The sequence below is a fragment of the Pseudonaja textilis genome, chromosome 1, assembly GCF_049901715.1.
Source record: "Pseudonaja textilis isolate UNSWEBS1 chromosome 1, rPseTex1.2, whole genome shotgun sequence".
In the NCBI taxonomy this organism is placed as follows: Eukaryota; Metazoa; Chordata; class Lepidosauria; order Squamata; family Elapidae; genus Pseudonaja; species Pseudonaja textilis.
Genome location: NC_141990.1, coordinates 332,611,068 through 332,632,449, shown reverse-complemented (window position 1 = coordinate 332,632,449; position 21,382 = coordinate 332,611,068). Strand labels below are relative to the sequence as shown.

At 63.4% G+C, this 21,382-nt stretch overlaps 2 protein-coding genes across 2 annotated transcripts; both read right to left on the bottom strand.

The window, feature by feature from the left end:
• Positions 1 to 4,410: 4,410 nt before the first annotated feature.
• Positions 4,411 to 6,142, bottom strand: GADD45B (growth arrest and DNA damage inducible beta). The gene is made up of 4 exons (XM_026722512.2): positions 5,925 to 6,142; positions 5,724 to 5,825; positions 5,351 to 5,570; positions 4,411 to 5,222 (listed from the first exon to the last, which is right to left on the bottom strand). The coding sequence occupies exons 1-4, from the start codon at positions 5,966 to 5,968 to the stop codon at positions 5,109 to 5,111; spliced, it is 480 nt and encodes a 159-aa protein (XP_026578297.1). The 5' UTR covers positions 5,969 to 6,142; the 3' UTR covers positions 4,411 to 5,108.
• A 7,582-nt stretch (positions 6,143 to 13,724) lies between these two features.
• Positions 13,725 to 20,756, bottom strand: LOC113451170 (zona pellucida sperm-binding protein 4-like). The gene is made up of 12 exons (XM_087937413.1): positions 20,664 to 20,756; positions 20,302 to 20,415; positions 18,829 to 19,025; positions 17,562 to 17,758; positions 16,611 to 16,798; positions 16,217 to 16,317; positions 15,721 to 15,848; positions 15,446 to 15,635; positions 14,902 to 15,049; positions 14,476 to 14,563; positions 14,248 to 14,361; positions 13,725 to 13,917 (listed from the first exon to the last, which is right to left on the bottom strand). The coding sequence occupies exons 1-12, from the start codon at positions 20,754 to 20,756 to the stop codon at positions 13,751 to 13,753; spliced, it is 1,725 nt and encodes a 574-aa protein (XP_087793539.1). The 3' UTR covers positions 13,725 to 13,750.
• Positions 20,757 to 21,382: the final 626 nt, after the last annotated feature.

The window sequence follows — 21,382 nt, the reverse complement described above, 5'->3', positions numbered from 1 at the left end:
CCGCTTTTTTTGCCCCAGAGCACCAGCTCTGCCAGAGGAGCTGGCGCTGGCTGCCCATGACACAGAGGGACCCCAGGTCTCCAGATGGCCCCCCTGCCCTCCCAGGAAGGAGTGTTTGGGCAGCTTCTGCTCCCCCCGGACCAGCTCCGGTGCCACCTGTGGCCACCTCTCTGTTTCTGGCAGAGCCTGAGAGGTGCTGCGCCCCCTTTGGCCGCACCGGGGGTGGGGGGGCTGGGACTTCCTTGCAGGCAATAAGGGGAGGGTCTGGTTGCTTAGGAATGAGGGCCCAAAGAAAAAAGGGAAGGTGAGCAGCGCCCAGCTAGGAGGCTCAGGGTTGAAAGGCGTAAACATACTTGCATGCAGCTCTCTTGCCCTAATGAGCAAGCGGCAAGCAAGCCGGACGAAGGTCACACCCAAAGAAATGAGTTGCAAAACAGAGGTTATTTATAGCCCGCCGCTGGCCTTGGCGTTCGATAGCATGAACTCGGTTGGTGATTTTTCTCCTTTTCCACACAACAAACACAATGGTGCTGCCCGGGCATGGCTTCTTTCCTTCGGTTAATGACAAAGAGGCATGTGGAAATGTAAAATAATTTGGCAAGCTGTGCCCAGCAACCAAGTCCGAACAGGCCCCATCCTTTCTGGGTAAGTCACTCCTGCCTCCGCATCACAAGGAGGATCTTATCCAGCCAGCCTCCCAGCTTCTGGCGCTTTGGGTCTCTCTGTCTCTCTCTGTCTCTCTCTGTCTCTCTCTCTCTCTCTCTCTCTCTCACACACACACACACACACACACAACGGGCCTCTTTGGTGCCCTTCAAATAAAACAAGCGCTGAACTTTGGCCGTTCGTGTTCCCCCTGGAGGCTCCTGAACGGGCTGAGGGCTGCCCAAGGCCATGCCGGCATCGTTCCTCCTCCTCTGCCCGCCTCCAGCCTGGCCGGGTCTCTGGGGCCCCTGTGTTGGAGGTGGCATAGCCAAGGGGAGGGGGTCTCAGAGGCCTGCCTGGTGGAAGACCCGGTGAGAACGGCAGGCCCTTTCTGGGGGCTGCACCCCAATGGCCCTCTTCAGCCGAGAGGGAGGGAGACCCTCCGCTTTACTCTGCAAGACCTGCAGGGAACCACCAGGGGTGAAGCCCCCCCCCGCCCCCCTCCCCCCGCCGGCTGGGAAGGAGGAGGGCCCGTGCAGGACAGGCAGCCTCCCTTGGGAAAAGGCCACCTGCGGGAAGTGGGGAAGCCAGGCTGGCAAAGGAAATGCCAGCGAGGCGGCTTCCTCCATTACTGGAGCGCTTGGCTGACCAGCTCGCTCTCGGCCCGGGTTCCCAGGTCCAGATTGCCCCCCGGTTTCCCTCCGGGTGCAGAGTCTCGGCTCCCGGGTTGGGCTCCGCACACGGAGCGGGAGCTTCCGAGTCAGGCGGGGGAGGAGAATCCCCGGAAGGAGCTGTCGGAGCCCCGGGGCGACTCAGCCCTGCCGGTCGTTTGCTCAGGTGAACCAGCCCAAAGGTAGAGAGGGCCCGCCAACGTTTCCGGCGGCCGAGCCTCCACGGACCAGGCCAGGGGCTTCTTCCCCCAGCGCCCCTCGCCTTCCCTAGGCTGGACGGCAGCCCCGGGACGGGCAGCGCCGGACCCTTTCCTAGCCCCGTTCGAGCCAAGCGCTGCTCTTGCGGCTCCGCTTGTTTCGCAAGGAATTCAGACGAATTCAGACGAGCGGGCAACTACAAAGGAATGTATACCTGTGAATGAAGCAGCGCTGCAGCGGCAGCTGAGAGCTGGCCAGGGGAAGCCTCCAGGCTGGAAAGGGGAGACGGTGCTTTCTGGTCCTGCCCGAGGCAGGAAGGCAGCCGGGTCACCTTGGGCCACTTCCCCTCTCTCCGCCCGGGGTAGGAGGCAATGGCGAACTGCCTCCGAAAACCCTCGCCCAAACCGGCAGGCAGGTTTGGCCATCAACCGCTCCCAGGCAGCCACACCTTGCAAGACTGGGGTGGGGGTCTTTTCCGGAGAGAGCAGCAGCAGCAGCAGCAGCAGCAGCCAGAATGCATCAGGTTGGGCAACGGGGGAGGGGGCGGCGCTGTGCACTCTCCCACTCAGAAGGACCCCCGCAGCCCCCAAGGCCATCCTGGGCCCCCCAGAGCAGGCAATGGGAGGCCGCTGAATTCCTGCCCAGGCCCCACGAGCCACAGTGGCCTGGGGCCTCAAGGCCTGCAAAGCCCACCGGTGTGCGTGGGTGTGCGTGGGTGGGGGGAGGCCCCCTGCTCGGTTCCAGGAAAGGCAACAGGAACAACTCAGGGCAACTGCCTGCAGCCCTGGGGCCGGGGCCAGGGCCAGTCTTGGCAAAATGGCACCCAGGAGGGCTGAGGCTCAGGGAGGAGCGAGGGGCAGGAAGGGGGCAGGAAACCCAAGGGGCACAGCCAGGTCCCAAAGCTGCAATCCTGGAGGGTGGGGGGGCTGGGAGGGGAAGAGTTGGCAGGGGCCCTCGTGGTGTGGAGTGGGTGGGGCGGGCGGGGGCAGCCCATAGCCTGCTTTGCAAAAGAGGAACTGCTCCGGGTATCAAATCCTCCGGCTGAGACAGGATTAAAGAAAAAGGATTTTAAAAAAAAATCCCACTGCTCCAAGTTGCTCCGTTTAGGTGAAAAGCCCCTTTTAAAAGACCCCCCCTCCTCCTCCCGCAACAACAGAGAAACGCGAATCCATTGGCCAAGCAGAGCAGCACCTGGGGGAGAATCCCCTGGCTGGATCCTGGGGCTTGGCTTCCAGCCAGTGCAAATCAGGATAGACTGGACCTGGTTGTGGAGGTACCATTTTACGCTCCAGTGGGAGGGGCTTTGGGTAGGCTGCAGCCTCTGCCAGACCCCTGTGGCTTGGCTCCTCCTGGCCGCCTCTCCCCTCAACTCCCTGAGGGAGTGGGGGGCGATTGCCCACCCCTGGAGGAGCGTGAGGGTTGCAGGTGGCCCCAGGAGGGTCTCTGCTGGGGGGACAGGCCAGCTGGGGTGGGCGTGAGGATGCGGAGCCTCTCCAGGGAAGGGCCGGGCGTCCTCGGAGGCAGAGCCGGGTGCGGAAGGGGAAGGGCCACGGACCCCCTCGCTCTCGGGGGTGGGTGGGGTGGGTTGGAGGTCTTCTCGTCCAGCCCCCTCCTCAGGCAGGAGACCCGAGGCCGTTTCAAAGAGGTGGCTGTCCAGGCTCTTCTTGAAAGCCTCCAGGGATGGAGCAGCCACCTGACTTCCCGCGGCGGCAACTTCTGTCCCACGGGGTTCGGGGGTCTCCTGGTCAGGAAATTCCAGGTTGCTTCTCTCCTTGCTTAGTTCCCGTCCTTATTGCTGCTCCTTGTCCTGCCTCCTGGGAAGAAACGGTGAGCCTCCCTTTCTTGGGGCGGCTCCTCAAGTGCCGCCACCCCGTCTCCCCCGCTGTGCCCCACATCTGACGAGGCTTTTCACGGAGGCGTCCTCTGCTTGCAAGAGGGCAGGGGGGGGGCAAGGCATTTAAGAAACTCCCTCTCATGTGCCCAAGGCGGCTGCTTGGTCCAAGTCCCGCCTGTGGAGAGCTCAGCTGGAGAAGGGCCAGCCTGGCCCACCATTTCTGTGAGCCTTTGGCCCCCTGAACCTCTGGAGGGGGAGCTCCGACTCTGAGGAGCCCTCCATGTGCCCACTGAACCCTCCCTCCCCTTCGGGTAAACCCTTCGCCTGGGGGGGGGGGATCTTTCGGGAGGGGCCGGGCTCTGCATCTGGCCATCTGCCCGGCACACAGAGTTTTCTGGGAAAGCGCTTTGTGGCGGGATCCCATTCCTCAGCTTGCTCAGAGGCCCCCCTGGCGGTTCCGGGAAATGGGAGCTGCCAATTAGCGCAGGGCAGGGCAGGCTGGAGGGGAGGGGGAGGCGTGGGAAGAAAGCTGCCCCCCCCACCGCAAACCTCACAGAAGGCCGTGGCAGCCGTGTCCCCCCGGGGAGGCCGTCCTCAGGCCTTTGGGGCTTGGCAGGGAAAGGCTGGGGGGACCATGCCAACTTTGCTCTGCGGCAAGGGCAGCCGCCTGGCACTGCCGCGCTTGGCTGGACTTGCCGTTGGCTCCTCGGCCTTGGACCCAAGGGAAGGAACACGTCTAGGGAGATTGTGGACCAGGTGAAAGGGCCGGGTGTCTGTTGCAATCTGGAACCTGCTCCAACTGTGCAACATGTGTGTTCACACACTCACCCTGGACACCCCTCCCCCAAGGCGTTTGGTGCCTCCTTTGTGCCAAGATGCTCCAAGGGGAGCAGAATTAGGTGCACCCAAGTAGAACATGGAACCCCCGAAATTCAACAAAGGCAACTCCAGCTGCAAGAATTGGCACAACAGCTGGGCCCAGCCCTGCACAAAAGGTGCACCTTGACCCCCCATGCCCCTGCAGGGAGCAAGGGGCTCTTGAAGGCGAGATTTGCGCCTGTGTTACTTTCTAGGACATAACTGTTAACACGAGTTTATTATCCTTTGAATCTGAGAATAAATTTGCATTTGACCCCTGCATCTCCTTTTATCTTCCGAGAAAAGTCGAAAACAAACCTGCAAATCTTCCAAGATAGAAAAAAACTTCCTCATAGGGAGGGTTTTTATTTAGATAGAAAAATCCTTCGCAGCTGACGGCCCTCCTCCTTTTCGCCAGAGCTTGCAAGTGGGAGGGTTTGGGGCCGCTTCGCTGTTCCAACTCGGGGAGAGTCCTGGGAGAGGAGCGCGCAGGCCCCCTTCCCTCCCCCAAGCCGGACCTCCTTCCGGGCGTCTCTCCTGGGCAGGCAGCCCCCTTGGCACTCGTGGCAGGGCAGTCACGAACAGCGCCTCCGCCCACGGGGAGCCTGGCGCCCACACGGCCCCACAGCCGCCGTCCCGCCGCCTCCGCCAGAGCAAGTCAGCCGATGGAGCAGCAGCCGCGCAGCCCTCCTCCTCCTCCTCCTCCTCCTCCGGACCAAGTCAGACCTTCTGCTGGTTCCGCTCCGCGCTCGCTCGCTCTCTCTCTCTCTCTCGCGTGACTCACCCACTGCTCGCCTGCCGACGGTCAGGCGCTGGGTAGCAATTGGCACAGAAACAACATTCTTTCCTTCGGACTCAACCGTTGCACACACGACGCTCCACACCAGACACCGGCCGGGGCCTCAGCGCGCCTGCAGAGCCACGTTCGGCACCCACTGGTCGTTGCCGCGGCTCTCCTGGCAGAACGTGGCCACCTCCGCCAAGCCCTGGCTGCCCCACGAGTCCGCGTGCGGCGTCTGCGGGGAGGAAGGCAGAGCCGGCGCTCAGTCCCAGGCCGGGGACAGCAGCCCCCCAGTGTCGCCCCCGCCCCCGCGAGAGCCGCCGCCGCCGCCGCCTCCTCCTCCTCCCCCGCCGCCCAGCTCACCGTCACCAGCAGGCAGTGCAGGTCCCGCGGCTCCGCGCCGCCGCCGCCGCCGTCGGGGGGGCTCTCGCCCAGCACGGCCGCCAGGCGCTCCAGGCCGGAGGCGCGCAGGATGTGGATGTCGTTGGCGCAGCAGAAGGCCTGGATGAGCGTGAAGTGGATCTGCAGCGCGATATCCGCCTCGTCCGCCGCCAGCAGGCAAAGCACCACGCTGTCCGGGTCGCTGCGGGGAGGGGCGGGCGGGGTCAGCGGCCCCGGACAGCCCAATCTCCCGGCGGCGGGCAGCTGCGGGGCCGGCTGCACCCGGGCTCGCCCACCCGCTCCCTCCCTCCCTCCCTGCGCTCTCGGGGGACGGGGGACGGGGACGGGCACTCACGCGTTCATGAGCTTGGCGGCCTCGTAGACGCCCACCGTCAGGCAGCCCTGCCGCTGCGCCGCCACCAAGAGCCGCTCCAGCGCCTCGCCGACTGACCTCATCCTGGAAAGCAAGCGCGGGCGGGCGGGGGTCAGAGGGGCCCCGGGAGCCCTCGCCGGCCCTCCGCGTACCCGGCCCCCGCGGCCGGACGGCCGGACTCACCTTTCGGCCGCGTTGTCAGCAGGCAGCAGCTCCTCCAGCGTCATGGCGAGGGCGGGCTCCGATCCACGCGCGCGGCCCAGTGCGGGAACACGGCCCCGGCCTTCCCGCAAAACAGGCCGACGGAGCGAAGCGGAACCCGGCAAATAGTCCACAGGCGGGGAAGGAAAGCAAGCGCGGCCGAGACAACGGGGGCGGCGGCGGCGACCGAAACTCTGCGGCGCCCCGCGGTTGACAGCGCCTTATATACCTGACCCGAGGGCGGGCTCACTCCGTCCGTTCCCACCGGCGATTGGCCCGCCAGCAAACCAGGCCGGCCCGCGCCCTTCCCCATTGGTCGGCTAAGGAGTCCCACGGGGAAAGGCGAGCGTTTGCCTTTGGGGAAGAGAAGCGGCGGAGTTTCGGCGGCGTCTTCCCGGCAGCGGCGTTTCCTGTCCGGGGAGCGCGGGGGCGGGGGGCGGGGCTGTTTCTGTGGAACTCGTGGAGTTCCTGGGAAGGGAGGGGGAGGCAGGAGCGCAGCTCACCCTCCCCCGAGTCTCCAGGCGGCGAGTCAGCGGGGGGCGGCGGGGGGCGGAGGATCTGCGTGACAATCCTCCAGGAAGGCCCCCGGCTCCCGTTCTCGGCAGGCGGGAAAAGCCTCCGCGGGGCGGGAGGGGCGGTCCAGGGAGATACCCGGGCAGCCTCGGGCCAGCGGGGCAAAGGCAACAGGTTCCTCGGCCTTTGTCCCCTTTGGCCCGGGCCCCGCCCCGCCCCTCCCGTCGGCAGAAACGGCCTCGGGGTGGGGGGCCGGGGAGAGGTGGCGGCGGCCGGGCGACCCCGGGGCAGGGCGGCCGGTCACACGACGCGCGTTGCATCCCCGCTCTCTCGGGTCGGGTGACTCGGGCCGCCCGACCGGAAGGGAGAGCCGCCTCTGCCCGGCGCCGGGCTCCCGAGGCGCATCGCCTGCGGGCCTCGACGTCCCGGCCTCCCGGCCGAGCCCCGCTGGGAGACTCCGGCTGGCGCGTCGGGTGCGAGGATTCCCACTGAGTCACCGCGCCGTTTCCCAGGGGAGGCCCCGGCGAGAAGCCCGGGAGACCCCGCCAGCGTTGGCAGCCGGAGGGTCGGCCGCAGCTTGTGCTGGGAAACTCGGTGTGGAGAGGCCGCCGCTGCAACCGGAGTGCCGGGAGACCCCGAGGAAGTGCCCGGGGAATTGGAAAAACACCCGGGCCTCCTTCAGCCCCACCTGGAATTCGAGGGCCAGGCCGGAATCCCCGGGCTCCTGGGGGTGGTTTTTTGGGGGTGAGAAAAGGGCACAAGGTCACCAGAAACAGCCGTGGAGGTCGTGCCTCTTCTGACTTTCCCAGCATGGGGGGTGGGGGTGGGCAAGAGCAGCTCCTCCCTGCTGCCAGAACCTCTGCCCCAGCTGGCACAGCCCTTGGCCCCCTTTCATTGGCGCCCCAGAGAGAGGGAGGGGCAGGGGGAGGGGCAGGGAGAGGAAACCCACCTGGGGTGGCTTGCCCCCATCGCTGTCCTGGGTGGTCAGTGAGCCACAACCCTGGCATTTCAGTGCCCCCCCTTTGCTTTTGCACAGACCGGGTCAACCAGGTGGCAGTGCCCACCGAGGCCTTGCGCTGAGTCTTGGGGAGCCCCTTGTTCTGCTCCCCCTTCCTATCAGCTGAGATACAGGGGTGGGGGTGGGGAGACTGTTGCCTTTGTCTTCTGGTCGCTCCTTGGCACCTCTCTTTCGAGACTGCTGCACTGTTGGCCTGGGGCCCGTGTGTGTGCGTGTGTGTGCATGTGCATGCGTGTGTTGGAGGCAGCTGCCCCAATTCCACCGGAGCTGGCAGGGGAGGAAGCAGGCCAGCCAGATTCTGAAAGGTTGTTTACGCTCACAGCTGGAGAAGCAGGCAGAGAGCAGCTGGCTGCTGCCGCCTGCAGCCCACATCCAGCCGGCACCAGAGCGCGGGGGATTTCCCAGGAAGACTTCTATGAAATGCCAAAGGAAACTCTGTGTCACATGATGCTCTTGTGCTTCCCGCAAGCCCAGCTGAGCCCCCCCCCCCCGGCACTTGGAGCTGAGACCCACACAGCTCGACCACCATAGAGCACAACTGGGAGTCTAGCATTCTGTTGGGAAACGAAATGACACAACCTTCCTGGATATTTGCCTTACTCCTAGGAAAACTGGGTTTGTCCCCCCCCGCTGCTGCCAGATCTCTCCCCCACCCCCACCGGGTGTTGTGACCCCTCCGGCCTCCCCCCCAGGGGGCCCTGCCCCGTTCCAGCTGTCCAGCTGCCCCTGGAGAAACCGAAAAGGAGCAACAGCGGGATCTCTCCCCCACTGCCTGGAGCGTTTTGGGGGGGGGGAGGGGTCCTCTCCAGCAGAACAAACCCACTGGCTCTCCTGATTCTGCCTGCAGCCCCTTCCTCTGGAGAGCAAGATGGGGAGGGGGGGAGGAGAAAATGGCCCCTCCGCTGGACCTCTGGCTGAGGGCTGGAGTGATGAGCCACCAGGGGGCAGCTTATTTTATTTATTTGATTTGTCAATCGCTTATAAGATAATAGGTATAAATATAAACATAGTTATACGTACATGAAATGGGTACAAATAAAAAGAAACAATAGGACAGGGACGCGTTGGTGAGTTTATGCACACCCCCCCCCCCAGACCTCCTGGGAAAGGGGCAAGGTCAATAGTCGACAGGCTAAGGTTAAAGTTTTTGGGGTTTGGGGAAGAAACCACAGAGTCAGGTAGAGGATTCCAGACATTGACCGCTCTGTGGCTGAAGTCGTATTTCCTGCAATCAAGTTTGGTGCGGTTAACCTTGGGTTTGTATCTGTTGTTTGCTCTTGTGTTGTTATGGTTGAAGCTGAAGTATTCATTGACAGGTAGGACATTGCAATGTATGATTTTATATACTAAGATCGGACTGAAGGCGGCGTAGTTCTAGGTTTTCTAGGTCTAGAATTTCGAGTCTGGTGTCATAAGGTATTCTGCAACAAGTAGAGTAGTGGAGAACTCTTCTTGTGATATATTTCTGGACTTTCTCAACCATGCTAATATCAGATACGTAATGTGGGTTCCAGACTGATGAGCTGTATTCGAGTATTGGTCTAGCAAATGTTTTGTATGCTCTAGTTAGTAGTGTGATACTACCAGAGAAAAGGCTACAGTTCCTCCTCTTGCTCTCCCTCGCTCTTTGGGCCACCCCTAGTAGCAGCTCCTGAACGGGCTGGCTGTGGAGGAAGAGGGGTGTCTGTGTGGGGTCTTCCTGGCTCAAACTATCCCTTTCCAGATCCTGACCGAAAACAGAGCATCCTTTGGGGTTCATTAAGGAGTTTTCTGCTGAAATGTCTTAAAAATGCACGGGTGTCATTTTTTAAAGGCAGAAGGACCAGTTTATCTTTATCTCCGGTCCTGTGTGAGGACTTTGAACTCTCCTGAAATGAGGAGCGTAGCCGTGGGCATCCAGCCAGCCGGGCCATCCAGGTTTCCTGGCTCTTCACCTCCACGGCTGAGGAGGAGCCCAGGGCGTGGAAGGCGGTGGGGGCACCCGGCCAGGCACCTGGCATGCTCCCTTCTTCTGAAGCGGCCCTGGGGCCCCTCAGATCTCCTGCAGGCCAGGGAGTGCGGCCCTTCCTCTCTGTGGCCCTCCATTCAGACAGGTACATCCCAGGAAGGAAGGGGCCCCTTTTGTCTCCAGCTCTGATTCACAGGTAGGATTTCCCATGGCCTGAACACCCCCCCACCCCGCTGGTCTCTGCTGGCATGAGAGCCCTCCCAATGGAGGACGAGGGTGCCCCGGGGCCAGGCTGTGTCCGGAGCCAGTCCAGAAGGGACGTCTTGGCTGTTGCCTGCACCATTGCCCCAGGGGAGATGGGCACCGTGCCCCAAAGCCCCCCAGCCTCATTGGAGACAATCGGGGGGCCTCTATCTAATTTATAGCTGCTCATCCCACAAGCAGATGACTCTGGGCAATAAAACTATCTACAATCATGATCACGAACACATTATAAACTAAATCTAAATTATAAATCTAATCTAAAAGACCTAAAACTGTTCCTCATTTGAAGAGAATTCCTCAGGAGGAAGTGCAGCTAAGTCAGGTGGGCAACCTGTGGCAATCTTTTGCAGGGCCTGGGGGGGGGTCCGTTCGTCGTTGCTGGAGCCCCTCTTTCAACGCCCCACTTTGGCCACAGTGACTGACTCCCACCTGCAGCCTCCGGGCATCCCTTCCAGGCAGGCAGGCAGGCAGGCGATTCTTTCGCTCCCGCCCAGGTGGCTGCCACAAGGGGAGGGGGGGGAGCCAAAGGGACGGTTGCCATGACCACCCCCAGCCCAGCAGCAAAGCCTCCCCAGGGAGGGGAGCGAAGCCTGCCAACCTGGGAGTCAGCGGCTGTGCAATGCCCAGTTGTCCAATTGCTATAACGCCACTCCCGGACTCTGGGCGGCAGTGCCAATAGAATAGAATTCTTTATTGGCCAAGTGTGGTTGGACACACAAGGAATTTGTCTTGGTGCAAATCCTCTCAGTGTACGTAAAGGAAAAGAGACATTTGTCAAGAGTCAAGAATCATCAGGTATAACAATAATAGTCATCGGGTACAATAAGATCAAATCATACTAGGAAACAGTTAATATACATGTGAGAGAGGATGGATGATGAGTAACGAGAAGATTAACAGTAATAGTAGCGCAGACGTTGTAAATAGTTGGACAGTGCTGAGGGAATTATTTCTTTAGCAGAGTGATGGCGTTGGGGAAAAAACTCCCCTTGTGTCTAGTTGTTCTGGTGTGCAGGGCTCTCTAGCCTCGTTTTGAGAGAAGATGTTGAAACAGTTTCTGTCCGGGATGCGAGGGGTCTGTCAAAAGCCAGCGGTAGCTCTTCTGCCCGCTACTTTATCATTCTGGGGAGCGGGTGCTTAATTTCCCGAGGCTTGAGGGGCGGAAGGAGGCAAACTACGTTTCCCAGGCGTCCATGGGACAGTCACAAGGGCGCTTCCTTCCCGCCCCAACTCGCTTGCTTTCCTTGGCCAGCCTGGCTGAAGTCGAGGGCGCGTGCGCCGCCCTGGCCCCTTCTCGTCCCTCCCCCATCCCCTCCCCTCCTCCCTCTCTTGCTGAGGCCTGAGCTGAGCCGGGCTGCGGGCGAACGGGGGAGGCGCCCGTCCGCTCTGCAGCGAAGCCCCGCCTGGTTTCTCCTAAAGCCGCAGCCGCAGCCCAGGGGGACGCGAAGGGGGGCGGACCTCATAGCCCCCCCCCCGCGCGCCTCCCTTTCTTCCTCCAGGCGGCCCTGAGGGTTTTGTAAGCCTAAGGAAGCTGCAATGGGAGGGAAGCCTCCCCCCCCCTTGGGTGCGGGGTGGGCCTTGAGGGCGGCTTGGCCCCCGCGCCCTGCCTGGCCGCTCCGGAGAGGCGGGGCTCGCCCTGGAGGCCGCGGGGAGGGGAAAGGCGCCTTCAGCACCCCGGCCAGCGCCCGCCCGCCCTGGGCCGCCTCTCCTGCGGACGGCCAACCTTCCCGGGCAGCCTCGAAGGGACCGAGCGAGTCGGCGCAGTTCTGCTCTCGGGGGTGCCGGGGGGGCGCTCGGGCTCTTGGGGACCGTGAAAGGTGGGTGCGGCCCCGGCCCCTCCTGCTCCCCCAGCGGGCAGGAGCCCCGAGGCTGCAGGCCGTCGCAAAGCCGGCTCTCTTAGGGGGCGGGCGGGGGTGGGGGTGGGGCGAAGCGAGACCCAGGACGGCTCCCCCGCCTGTTGCTTCGGGTCGCCATTGGATCGCTGCAGTCGCTGTGCGTCCCCACCTTGGTTCCCCTTTTCTCGGTCATTCTTCTCTCATCGCTTCAGTTGGATACCCACGGCCACTTCCACCCGTGAATGGCGAGGTCCTTAGTGCCAGAACAAAAGCCGCCTCCCCTCGACCTGGTGAGGGAGCCTGCAGCCACCCAAGGAAGCTGGTTCTCCTGGCATCTTTCAGTAAAATATTTCCCGGATTTAGACGGCTCGTCTGGGTCCTGGGACGAGTTTGGAATAAACACGCCACTTGCTGGAGAACCGGTCCCTCCCCTCCCCGCTCTTTCAAACAGAACCAGCCCCTCCAAGACTTCCTTTTGTCTGCAAGATTCTCCTTCCAGGCCTTCAGCTGCCCTGCCTGGCTGCTCTCGGCACCCATCCAGGGGGGTCCCAGCCCTGCGAAGCCCCAGGGTGGCCCCGCCCTTCATCAGCGATGGCTGTTCCCCAAAAGGCCCCCCTCCCTGGTTGGGGAGCTCCTTTGGGACCCCAGGGCTTGAGATGAGAGACTGACAAGCCTTTTATATCTGGGTCAAGAAACCCGAGCCCCCCTCCCACCCAGCAAGGGGCTTCACTGCCCAGGGAGGGTCTCTCCCGGCCCCATCTCTGCAGCTGAAGGGCCCCCTGTGCAGCCCAGCGGGGTTCTCAAGGCTGCCCTGAGCAAGAACAGCCGTTGCTCTCAGCTGCCTGCACAGGCGGCCAGGCAGGAAGGTCTCTGCACGCTTGTAACACGGTTGTCTGTGTGTCATTTGTGCATGCGTGGTGTAAGCACAGTCCTCTGGGTTACCTCTGCTCTGGGGAAGAAGGACAGCGTCTCAGGCTGCCACCACAAAGCCCCCTGGCAAGCGGTGTCCCCCCCAGCCTTTATACGGGCCCTCTACGCCAGTGGCCACCAACCAGTGGGCCAGGGACCACTGGTGGTCTGTGAGCAAATTTTGGTGGTCTGCAGAGAAATGTCATCCACAAAGCAATTAATCCAGGCTGCGCGGGAACATAAGGCTGCACTGCCCACACGGCCTGTGGGAACACAAGGCTTGCATCGCTTGCATTGCGAACAACATGTAGTGGGGGGAGGGGGGAAAGGGCGGAGAGAAGGAACTTGCCCCACGCGCCTGGCCTGGCCACCCGGCTGCTTCTTTCTTCTGCTTTTGGCTGCATGCAGGGAAAGCAGCCGAAGTCTTTCTTTCTCTCCCCCAAACTCTGCCAGAAATGAGTCTTTGGGACCCTGCAAGGCCTCCTGCTCCAAGAGGCTGCACCGTTCTGGTGGCGTTTGGGGGAGAGAAAGAAAGACTTCTGCAGCTTCTGCTGCTTTCCTTGCATGAAGCCAAAAGTCTCTCTCTTTCTCTCCCCCTGAGAACGGAGCTGGAGACGGTATCCTGCGATCCCAAATAAAGAACAATCGATCGGTAGGAAAATGGGGTGGGGAATTTTCCTGCAGACTTTTGGGGGGATTTTCCCAGGGTCTCTGGTCCGCGGGATTTAAAATAATGAGTTTGGTGGTCCCTGAGGTCCAAACGGTTGGCCCCAATGGGGCCATTTGGCAGGAGATGGGAGCGAAAAGAAGGCCACGGGGAGCGAAATGCAGGAGGCCCCCCAAGAGAAGCTCCACAGGCCCAGAGGGAGACGGAGGGCTGGTTCAGGTGTCAGGCTGTCCTGGGCAGCTCCTCTGCCCTCGTCCTGGTGTGCCAGGGAGCTCTCTGTTCTGAAACCACGGGCTCACACGTGCAACTGTGCTGGCTCGCCCCGCCCCCCGTCCCTGCATCGCCACCTTTGCAGGCGGAGGGAGCCGCTTTCTGCCCCACCCAGCTTCGCTTGCGCGAGGCGGCAGGCCTTGCCTGGGCAGAGGGCCAGCGACGGCAGAGCCCCCTTCAGGGGCACCTTCGGGGCAGGGGAGGAGGGGCGTGAAGATTCCTGGGGAAGAACCACCAGGCTTTCCATGCAAGCAAAGGCTCCGTTGCGGGGGAGGGGCACGGCCCCTGCTGCCCCCCAGCCCCTCCCCCAGACTGAGAGCCTTGAGACTGGCCACACCACAACGCCAGCCAGCAGGGTTGATAGGAGCCGGTTTATTTTCTCTCTCAGGCGCGGGAGGGTCCTGGCTGCGGCCGCCTCTCCCTCCTCCGCCCTCGGAGCAGCAGCAGCAGGAGCAGGAGCGATCCGAGGCCCAGGGCCGCAGCCAGCCCTGCCGCCAGGCACAGCCTGTCCTCCCATCGCAGGAAGCCCTCCGAGGCAGGCGCTCCGGACCCTGCGGGGGAAAGAGGGCTGGGCAGGGGGTCCCGGATGGCCCCAGGTGCGATGGGGGGGCAGCCTCCCCTCCTGGGCGCCAGCTGCAGCCAGTCCTCCAAAAGCGGCTGCAGGCAAAACTCGGGGCCAGCAGCCCCCATGGTCGAGGGGGGAAGGCATCGCCCCCCCCATCCACTCTGGTGCCCTGCGTGGGGATGCGTGCATGACAGAGACGCCCAGGGGTCAAGACCAGGCGACGCAGCCAAACACGCGGACTTCCCGCCACGTTGTTTTCCCTCCAAAGGGGCTGCTGGGGCGAAGGCGACCCGCCCCCAAGGCCCCTCTTTAATACCTTCGGGACGGGAGGCCTGCACGGGCTGGCTGAAGAAGTCCACGGGCCCAGCAGAAGCCATCAGCAGCACCTGCCCTGCCTCCCCCGGAGCCCCTCCCGGGGCATCTCTCTGGCCTGGAGCGGAGAGGAAGGGGGGTGGGTATGTGTGCCTGGGTGTGAGCACCACAGTGTGATCCCCGTAGCCCCCCCCACCCGAGAGGGACCCTCCGCAGCAGAGGACCAACTCACGTCTGCCCTGCAGGCTGGCCTCACAGCGGGTGCCGCAGGGCTCCTGGGAGGAGGGCAGGCAGGCAGAGGCGCTGCAGTGGAAGTAGATCTGGGGGAATGGGCGCAGAGGTCGTGACCCTGGGAGGATCGCCCCCCCCCACGCGCACGGCCCCCTGGTCAACTGCTGGGGGGAAATGGGCCCCCCAAGTCTCCCTCCCTTCAGGCAGAGGGGCTTATGGTTCCGGGAGGGAGGCAGTGCCTCTGAGAACACACAGAAAACCTCTCCCCTTGGCTCAGCAGCACGGTGCCCAGGATGGGCTGCTCAGAATCCGAACTCAGGGCAGGAAGAGAGTTCGCCCTGCTGTGCTCTGGCCTCCCACAAGCAGAGACCAGGGCCCTCATGGGCAGCCCTCCCCCGCTCTGGACAGTCCCCCCCACCGACCCTACCGGGCCGCTGAGCATCTGTCGAGCGTCTGTGTCCACGAGGGGGAAGGTCCTGACCACAAAGCGCCGGTGGTGGGAGGGGAAGGGCAGCCCCGAATCCCACTGGAGGGGCACCAGCTGGGCCCGGTAGCCGTCTCCTTGGTAGGGGCACCTGGAGGGCAGAGGGGGCAGTGGCCCTGTGTCACCGGCAGCTCACGCACCACCGGCCTCCGGGAGAGGACCACGCTTTGCTTCAGGCGGCGCCAGCTGCAGAGAGAAAATGGGGGGAGGGACCGGGGGGAGGGGAGGGCCGCGGCCAACCAGCCCCTCCTGGCCCTGTGGACGGCTGGGCTTCTGGACCAGGGAAACTGGGACCTCCACCCCGCTGGGAAAACCGCTCTGATCATGGGACCCGGGGGGGCCCCCCCAGGAACAAAGAGTGCTGAGCCCCACAGGGAGCCGGCCTGCACCGCAATCCCCCCCCCCGGTCAAGCTCTGGCCAGAGGCTGCGGAGGCTTGACTAGTCTTGGTCAAGGCATGTGCCCCCCCGCAGACCCACGTCACAGACCCGTCCTGCAGGAGGGGCCACTGAGGTGCCCGGAGGGGGTCGGCGCTCGGGGTGGCCCAGCACTCGCGGAGGAGCAGGCGGAGCGCCGGGTCCCGACTCCCGAGGAGGGAGACGTCCATGGGGACCGGCTGGTGCAGAAGCTTCGCCACCGGGTAGTCCCGAGGCCCATAGAAGGAGGAGTAGCTCTCGTCTGCGGAGGAAGGAGGCCTCTGAGGTGGGGCTGCCCCGGGGGGGGGGCGGTGGGGGCCCTCCTGCTGACCCCAAAGGGCACCTACCTCCAGCCATCCGCATGTCCAGGGCGAGGGGCCCCTGCTGGGCAACGGGGGCCGGGGGAGGAGGGGTGGCCAGCAGGACGCTCACCGGGAGGGGCTCCCCGGCCGAGTAGCTGCAGCGGATGGTCAGCCTGCAAGGGAGCCGGGGGGGTGTGCTTTTCTCAGCTCTTCCGGCCAGGCCTTCGGCAGCCGGGTCCCCTTGAGGGTGGCAGTGAAGTCAGGGAGGCAGAAGGCACCCTTGAGGTCATCCAGGCCCACCCCTGCTCAAGGCAAGAAGGGGCCCGGGAGGACGCAGCCAGAAGCAGCAGGAGGCCCGGAGCTGGCTGGAGCCCCGCCCTGCTTCCCTGGGAGGGGGCCGAGGGCTGGAGGGGGCGCAGGCAGGGGCTTGACCCCCCCTCTTGTGGGGACCTTCCCCACCTCACCCCAGGCCTGGGGCCCTGGCTCTGCCCCTCCCACCCTCCCCCACCCTCCTGCTGCCCAGGGACCCCCCAGCCGTCACCTGAAGAAGCCGCTGGCCCGGCTGTCGGAGCCTGAAGGCACCCGGGGGGTCCCTCCCTCTACTGAGAGCTCGTTCTCGTAGATCCGGTGGCCTCCGGCCTCCTGGCGCGGAAAGGGCTGGCTGAGGGGATCCCTCTCCCGGTCCCCCCTCCCTTTCCAGCAGGGCCTTTCTTGGGGTGAGGGGGGCAAGGGGGCTCCAGGGACCCTCTTGGCAGGCTTAAATTCCAGCAATTCTCTCTGCGACCATTTCAAGGCTCCAAGCTGCAGCCCAGCCCCCCCTGCGCCCCCCACGAGAAGCTGCAAGGCCCCGGGAGAGACTTGGGGGGCCTCCGCCAGCCAGCCCCTCCCTGGCCCCCCTCGCAGGGCGGTTCCGGGGCCACAGCCTCCCCGCTGACCTTGACGATGGTCCCACAGGCAGAGCGTGGGAAGTGGAAGACCACAAAGGCTTCGCTCCTGGAGAGGGGGCCACAGGGCCCCCCCCGGCCGCTCAGCAGGTGCAGGGAGCCCAAGCGGAGGGGCGGCACAGCGGCGTCTCTGGAGACGGCCAGGGAGAAGGAGCCGTCTGGGGCGCAGCGAGCCGTCACTGTGCAGGAAGGGAGAGAGGGGGGTGGGGGGGGGTCTGTTGGGTCAAAGGTCAGGTGCCCCCTTTCCTCCCACCCCGGCCCAGAAAGGCCTTGGGAGGGACAGAGATCGGGCTCCAAGGTCCCCTTCCTCAGGTGGGCCCCCTCCGAGAGACAGGGGGACAGCTAGCCAACTGACCATCACTGTTGTCCAGCCCAGCCAGCCGGCCGGAGGGTCCCTTTCTTCAGTTCCCTTCGTGGTCCTGATACCCTCTCCCCCCATCCCTTCTGGGTCTCCGGGCTTCTAAGTTCACAGAACCCTTCCCCCATGTCCCAGGCCTTGTGGGGGAGGGGCAGAAGATGACCTCCCGGAGGATAGCAGCATCCCCCCTGCCCCCTCTCCCTTCACAGGGATGGCCCCTTCATCTCTGCGCTGTGGGGGCCCACAGAATGACTTAGGGCCCCTGTAACCCCAGAAAACTGGGGCTGCCAAGCCCCAGGCAGAGTCGCCTTGTCTTGGTTCAGCCGTCTGGGGCAGCCCAGCCCACCGGGCGGGTCTAAAGGCACCAGATGGAAGAACCAGCAGAAACGGCTGAGCAGAAGGCCGTGACTCGCCCCAAGTGGCCCCAGAAGGGACTTGGGGGCACCGGAAGGAGGGGACTGGCTGCCTCTGTGGGTCTGCTGCAGCTGCTGCTACCCCTCCGGGGGGTGGGGGCTGTCCCAGGGTCTCCCAGGAGCCTGTCTCTGGCCAGGAGCCCCGGTGCTGCCCCCGGTCTCCGGTCTCACCTGTCTTGCCGTAGTAGCAGGGGGTCACCCTGTCCTGGGGGTTGAAGCAGCAGCCCAGGTGGGAGCACCGGCCGTGGCTGACCCCAGGGGAGCCGCAGGGGAGTCGCTCCGCCAGCTGCACCGCTGAGCACCGGCTGGGGCTGGGGGGGTCCAGGACTGGGGTGGGAGAGGGTAGCCGTGGGGCATCCACAGCAGACCTCCCGGGCACCCCCGCTTATCCTGCAGTAGCTTCAGGAAGCTCTCACTTGGGGGGCTGGGGCCTTCTCCCTGCAGAGGCCAAGCTCAGAATGGCTCCCTGGGGATCCCCAACCCGGTTTGGCTGGCTGAGCCCAAAGCCCCCCCCCCTTCTCCAGCAGAGCCCGCTTGGGGAGTCTGTGCTGCTTGGGGGCCCCCTCCCAACTTCCCTGGGCAGCTGCATTGAGAAGCGCTCCCGCGGGGGCTCCCCCAGGCCCCCGGCCTTCCTTGCTCAAGGCCCCCAAGGGCCCCTGGTTGAACGGAGGACGGAAGGTGGGGGCAGCGAGGACCTCCAGCGCTTGCTCCAGGGGCCCCAGGGCAGAGGAGCTCCGGGGGTGGGGGGGTCAACCTCTTGGGAGCTGCCCCGTTGGTGCCACTGGCCCTCTGGAGGCCCCCTGAGCCAGCACCTCATTTCCCATGGCGGGGGTGAATTTGGGGGGCTCCCCTGCGGTCCCCCCTCTCGCCTGACTCACACCTACCCCCCGGTAGCACCACCGCAGCCTGCGGCTCCCACCCCATCCCAGCAGGGGCCATCAGAAGCGCCAGGAGGGCGAGGGAAGCCATGCCAATTGGCACCTGCCCGGCAGGAGGCGGGCAGGGGTCTGGGCCTCCTCCAGTTGCTGGGGCCAGGGTGGGCTTCTCCCGCATCAACAGCCCCCCTTTGTGACCTCACCGCCCCCTCCTGGCCTGCAGCAGCTTTGGGCACAAAGGCAGCTGGACAGGAAGCCCCCTGGCACTGGGGGAACGGGGGCTCTTAGAGACCAGGCCGGGTGGCCGCCCCCTCCCTGGCTGCAGCAGGCAGCCTCTGGCACGCGTGGGGGTGGGGGGGCCTGGCCTCATGAGCAGCCCCTCCGCTCCTCTCTCCCCAGGAGGGGGAGGGCTGGGCAGAGGGGGGTCTTCCTGCTTTGGTTTGTGCTTGGAGGGACCGACAGGCCACCCCGTTTTCAGAAGTGCCGTAATGGGACCCGGCCTGGAAGCTCCACAGCACCGCCAGGAGCACAAGGACCCCAGGGGGGCCCCCACCCCACGTTGCCATTTCAACAGGCGGCTGATGCACTGGAGCAGCACGTGGACCCGAAGGTCGGGAGCCCGGGGCCCCTGCAGACCCCCGAGAAAAGCCTGCTGCCTACCCAGACGGGCCTCTGGGCGCCTCAGCTCCTCCTTGGAGGCGGCCTTCCGCCCCCCTGGCCTGATGCCTTCGATCTGCCTGTTGATCTGATAGCTCCTGTCCTGGTGGGGGAGGAAGAGCCGGCGGTCCCTCCAGTCCGGCCCGCAAGCCCTCCCAGCCCCCGGCCTTTGGGGTCACAGGGCTGGCTTTGGGGAGCCATGGCTGCTTCCTGGGGCCATACAGCTAAGAGTCAGGGTGGTCTTATTTTGGGGAAAACATGGTAGGTTGGATCTCTCCAGAGAAGGTTCTTCCCGCGCCAACTCAGGAAGCTCAAACTGCCCCAAAGGAGCGGCTGATCCGGTTCTACAGAGGAAGGATGGAGTCTGTCGCCTGTCGTCTAGAACTGCCTGCTTTGGCTCGGCAACCCAACAGGACGGACACGGACTCCAGAGAGGAGAATTAGGACTGCAGAAGAAAAACCCAGTTGCTACCAAACTACTTTCCATGGAGGACCTTCATCCTGCACCCCGAGTCAAAAAGGGGGCTGTGAAAATATCCACAGACCCCTCACATCCTGGACAGAAACTGTTTCAACTCCTTCCCTCAAAACGAGTCTAGAGAGCCCTGCACACCAGAACAACTAGACACGAGGAGAGTTTTTTCCCCCAACACCATCACTCCGCTAAAGAAATAATTCCCTCAGCACTGTCCAACTATTTACAACGTCTGCGCTATTACTACTGTTAATCTTCTCATTACTCATCATCCATCCTCTCCCACATGTATATTGACCGTTTCCTAGTATGATTTGACCGCTTATTGTACCCAATGACTATTATTAAGTGTTGTACCTGATGAATCTCGACTCTTGACGAACGTCTCTTCTTTTATGGACACTGAGAGCATTTGCACCAAGACAAATTCCTTGTGTGTCCAGTCACACTTGGCCAATAAAGAATTCTATTCTGTTCTATTGCTTGGTCAGTTCCCATCCATTGTTCCTTGTCTGGCCTACAGGCGCTTTAGAAAATAGGTTGACCCCCTTCCTCCTCCCTGTGGCAGCCCCTCCTCAAATACTGGAAGGCTGCTCTCCTGTCTCCCCTGGTCCTTCTCTTCCCGAGACCAGCCAGGCCCAGTTCCTGCAACCGTTCTTTGTCTGTTTCAGCCTCCAGTCCCCTCATCATCCTGGTTTCTCTTCTCTGCACTTTTTCTAGACTCTCAACAACCTTTTTGTGGTGTGGGGACCAAATCTGGATGGAGTAATCCAGGTGTGGCCTTAGCAAGGCCTTATAAAGTGGCATTCCCTTTCACGTGACCCGATTCTGTCCAGTTGTTAAGGCAGCCTAGGATTGTGTTGGCTTTTGGGGCGGGTGCAGCACAGGGCTGGCTCCTATTTACGTGAAGGTCCAAGAGGACTCCAAGGTCCCCCTCGCAATTAATAACGCAGCCCGTAGCTCCGTCCACCTTCCCTGCATCCACTTCAGTCGCCCCTCCAACGGCCAGGACCCTGGGCTGTTTGGACGGAATGCCCGGGAATCCTGGCTAAGAAAGGCTGCGGGGAAGGCAGGGGCCATCGGGGCTCCTTGAGACAATCTAGAAGGGCCACCCTAGCAAGCCTGGAGACTCAGGCACAACAGCCCTGCCAAGATTTCTGTCCATCCCCAGCGGCTCCCCGGCTGCATCCACTGCTGGGCAGGGCGGGGTGCAGGTAGGTGGGGAGAAGGGCCGCCCCCACCCTGTGCCACGAGCCGCCCTCTTACCTGAGCCCGAGTGTAGCGTCCATCAAAGGCCGTCCTGACAGCCACAAAGCCGTCTGGCTGAGAGGACACCAAGGTCCCACAGGCGGAGTCCATTCTTCAGCAGACGGGGGGCCCTGCGGGATCTGGGGTGTATGTGTGTGTGCGAAGAGGCAGCAGCCCGGGCCCCTCCCATCAGCCCTGCAAGGTGGGCCAGGTCAGGAGCAGGCATGCTCTAGGGACCCAGGCAACAGGGGCAGCAGGGTCTGGAAAGCCCATTTCCCCTGCCAGCCTCTTAAAGTGCTTTTCCCAACCCTGGGGGGGGGGGAAACCCCCCTTTGCTCAGGAGTGGGGAGGGGACCCCAGGCCTCCTCAGGCTGGCTGCCCTGGGAAAACCTAGCTAAGCCTGTGCCCGCAGGAGCTGCCACGCCCCCATCCTGCCTCGCATGGGGCTCCCCAAGGCAGCAGCTTTACGTGAAGGGAAGGCAGCGCACGGCACTTGTGAAAATGCACCAGGGCCACCAGAGGCACGAGATGCAGATCTGCACATACACACGCGCCCCGCTTCCCCTAGAGGAGAATCTCTGCAGCTCAGGGTTGAACTGAGGGGTCTGTGGGGGTCTCTCCGCGTGGTGGTTTTCCTGCGGACGTTTCATGACCCAAACTAGGTAACGCCATCCGTGCCGGGAGGGAGGAGGGGGCTGGTTTACGTAACCCCATTCTTAACCAACACTGAGGTTATC

What these genes read in the sequence shown, in the direction of transcription:
- GADD45B (XM_026722512.2), bottom strand. Translation starts at nt 5,968, where the DNA reads ATGACGCTGGAGGAGCTGCTGCCTGCTGACAACGCGGCCGAAAG. An exon ending in GCCGCCAAGCTCATGAACGC is followed by an intron (nt 5,571 to 5,723) that starts GTGAGTGCCCGT and finishes CCCTCCCCGCAG; the next exon opens with CGACCCGGACAGCGTGGTGC. An exon ending in TGCACTGCCTGCTGGTGACG is followed by an intron (nt 5,223 to 5,350) that starts GTGAGCTGGGCG and finishes TCCTCCCCGCAG; the next exon opens with ACGCCGCACGCGGACTCGTG.
- LOC113451170 (XM_087937413.1), bottom strand. Translation starts at nt 20,756, where the DNA reads ATGGACTCCGCCTGTGGGACCTTGGTGTCCTCTCAGCCAGACGGCTTT. An exon ending in ATCAGCCGCCTGTTGAAATG is followed by an intron (nt 17,759 to 18,828) that starts GCAACGTGGGGT and finishes GGTGCCCGGGAG; the next exon opens with GTCTGCTGTGGATGCCCCAC. An exon ending in GCAGGCCTCCCGTCCCGAAG is followed by an intron (nt 13,918 to 14,247) that starts GTATTAAAGAGG and finishes TTTCCCCCGCAG; the next exon opens with GGTCCGGAGCGCCTGCCTCG.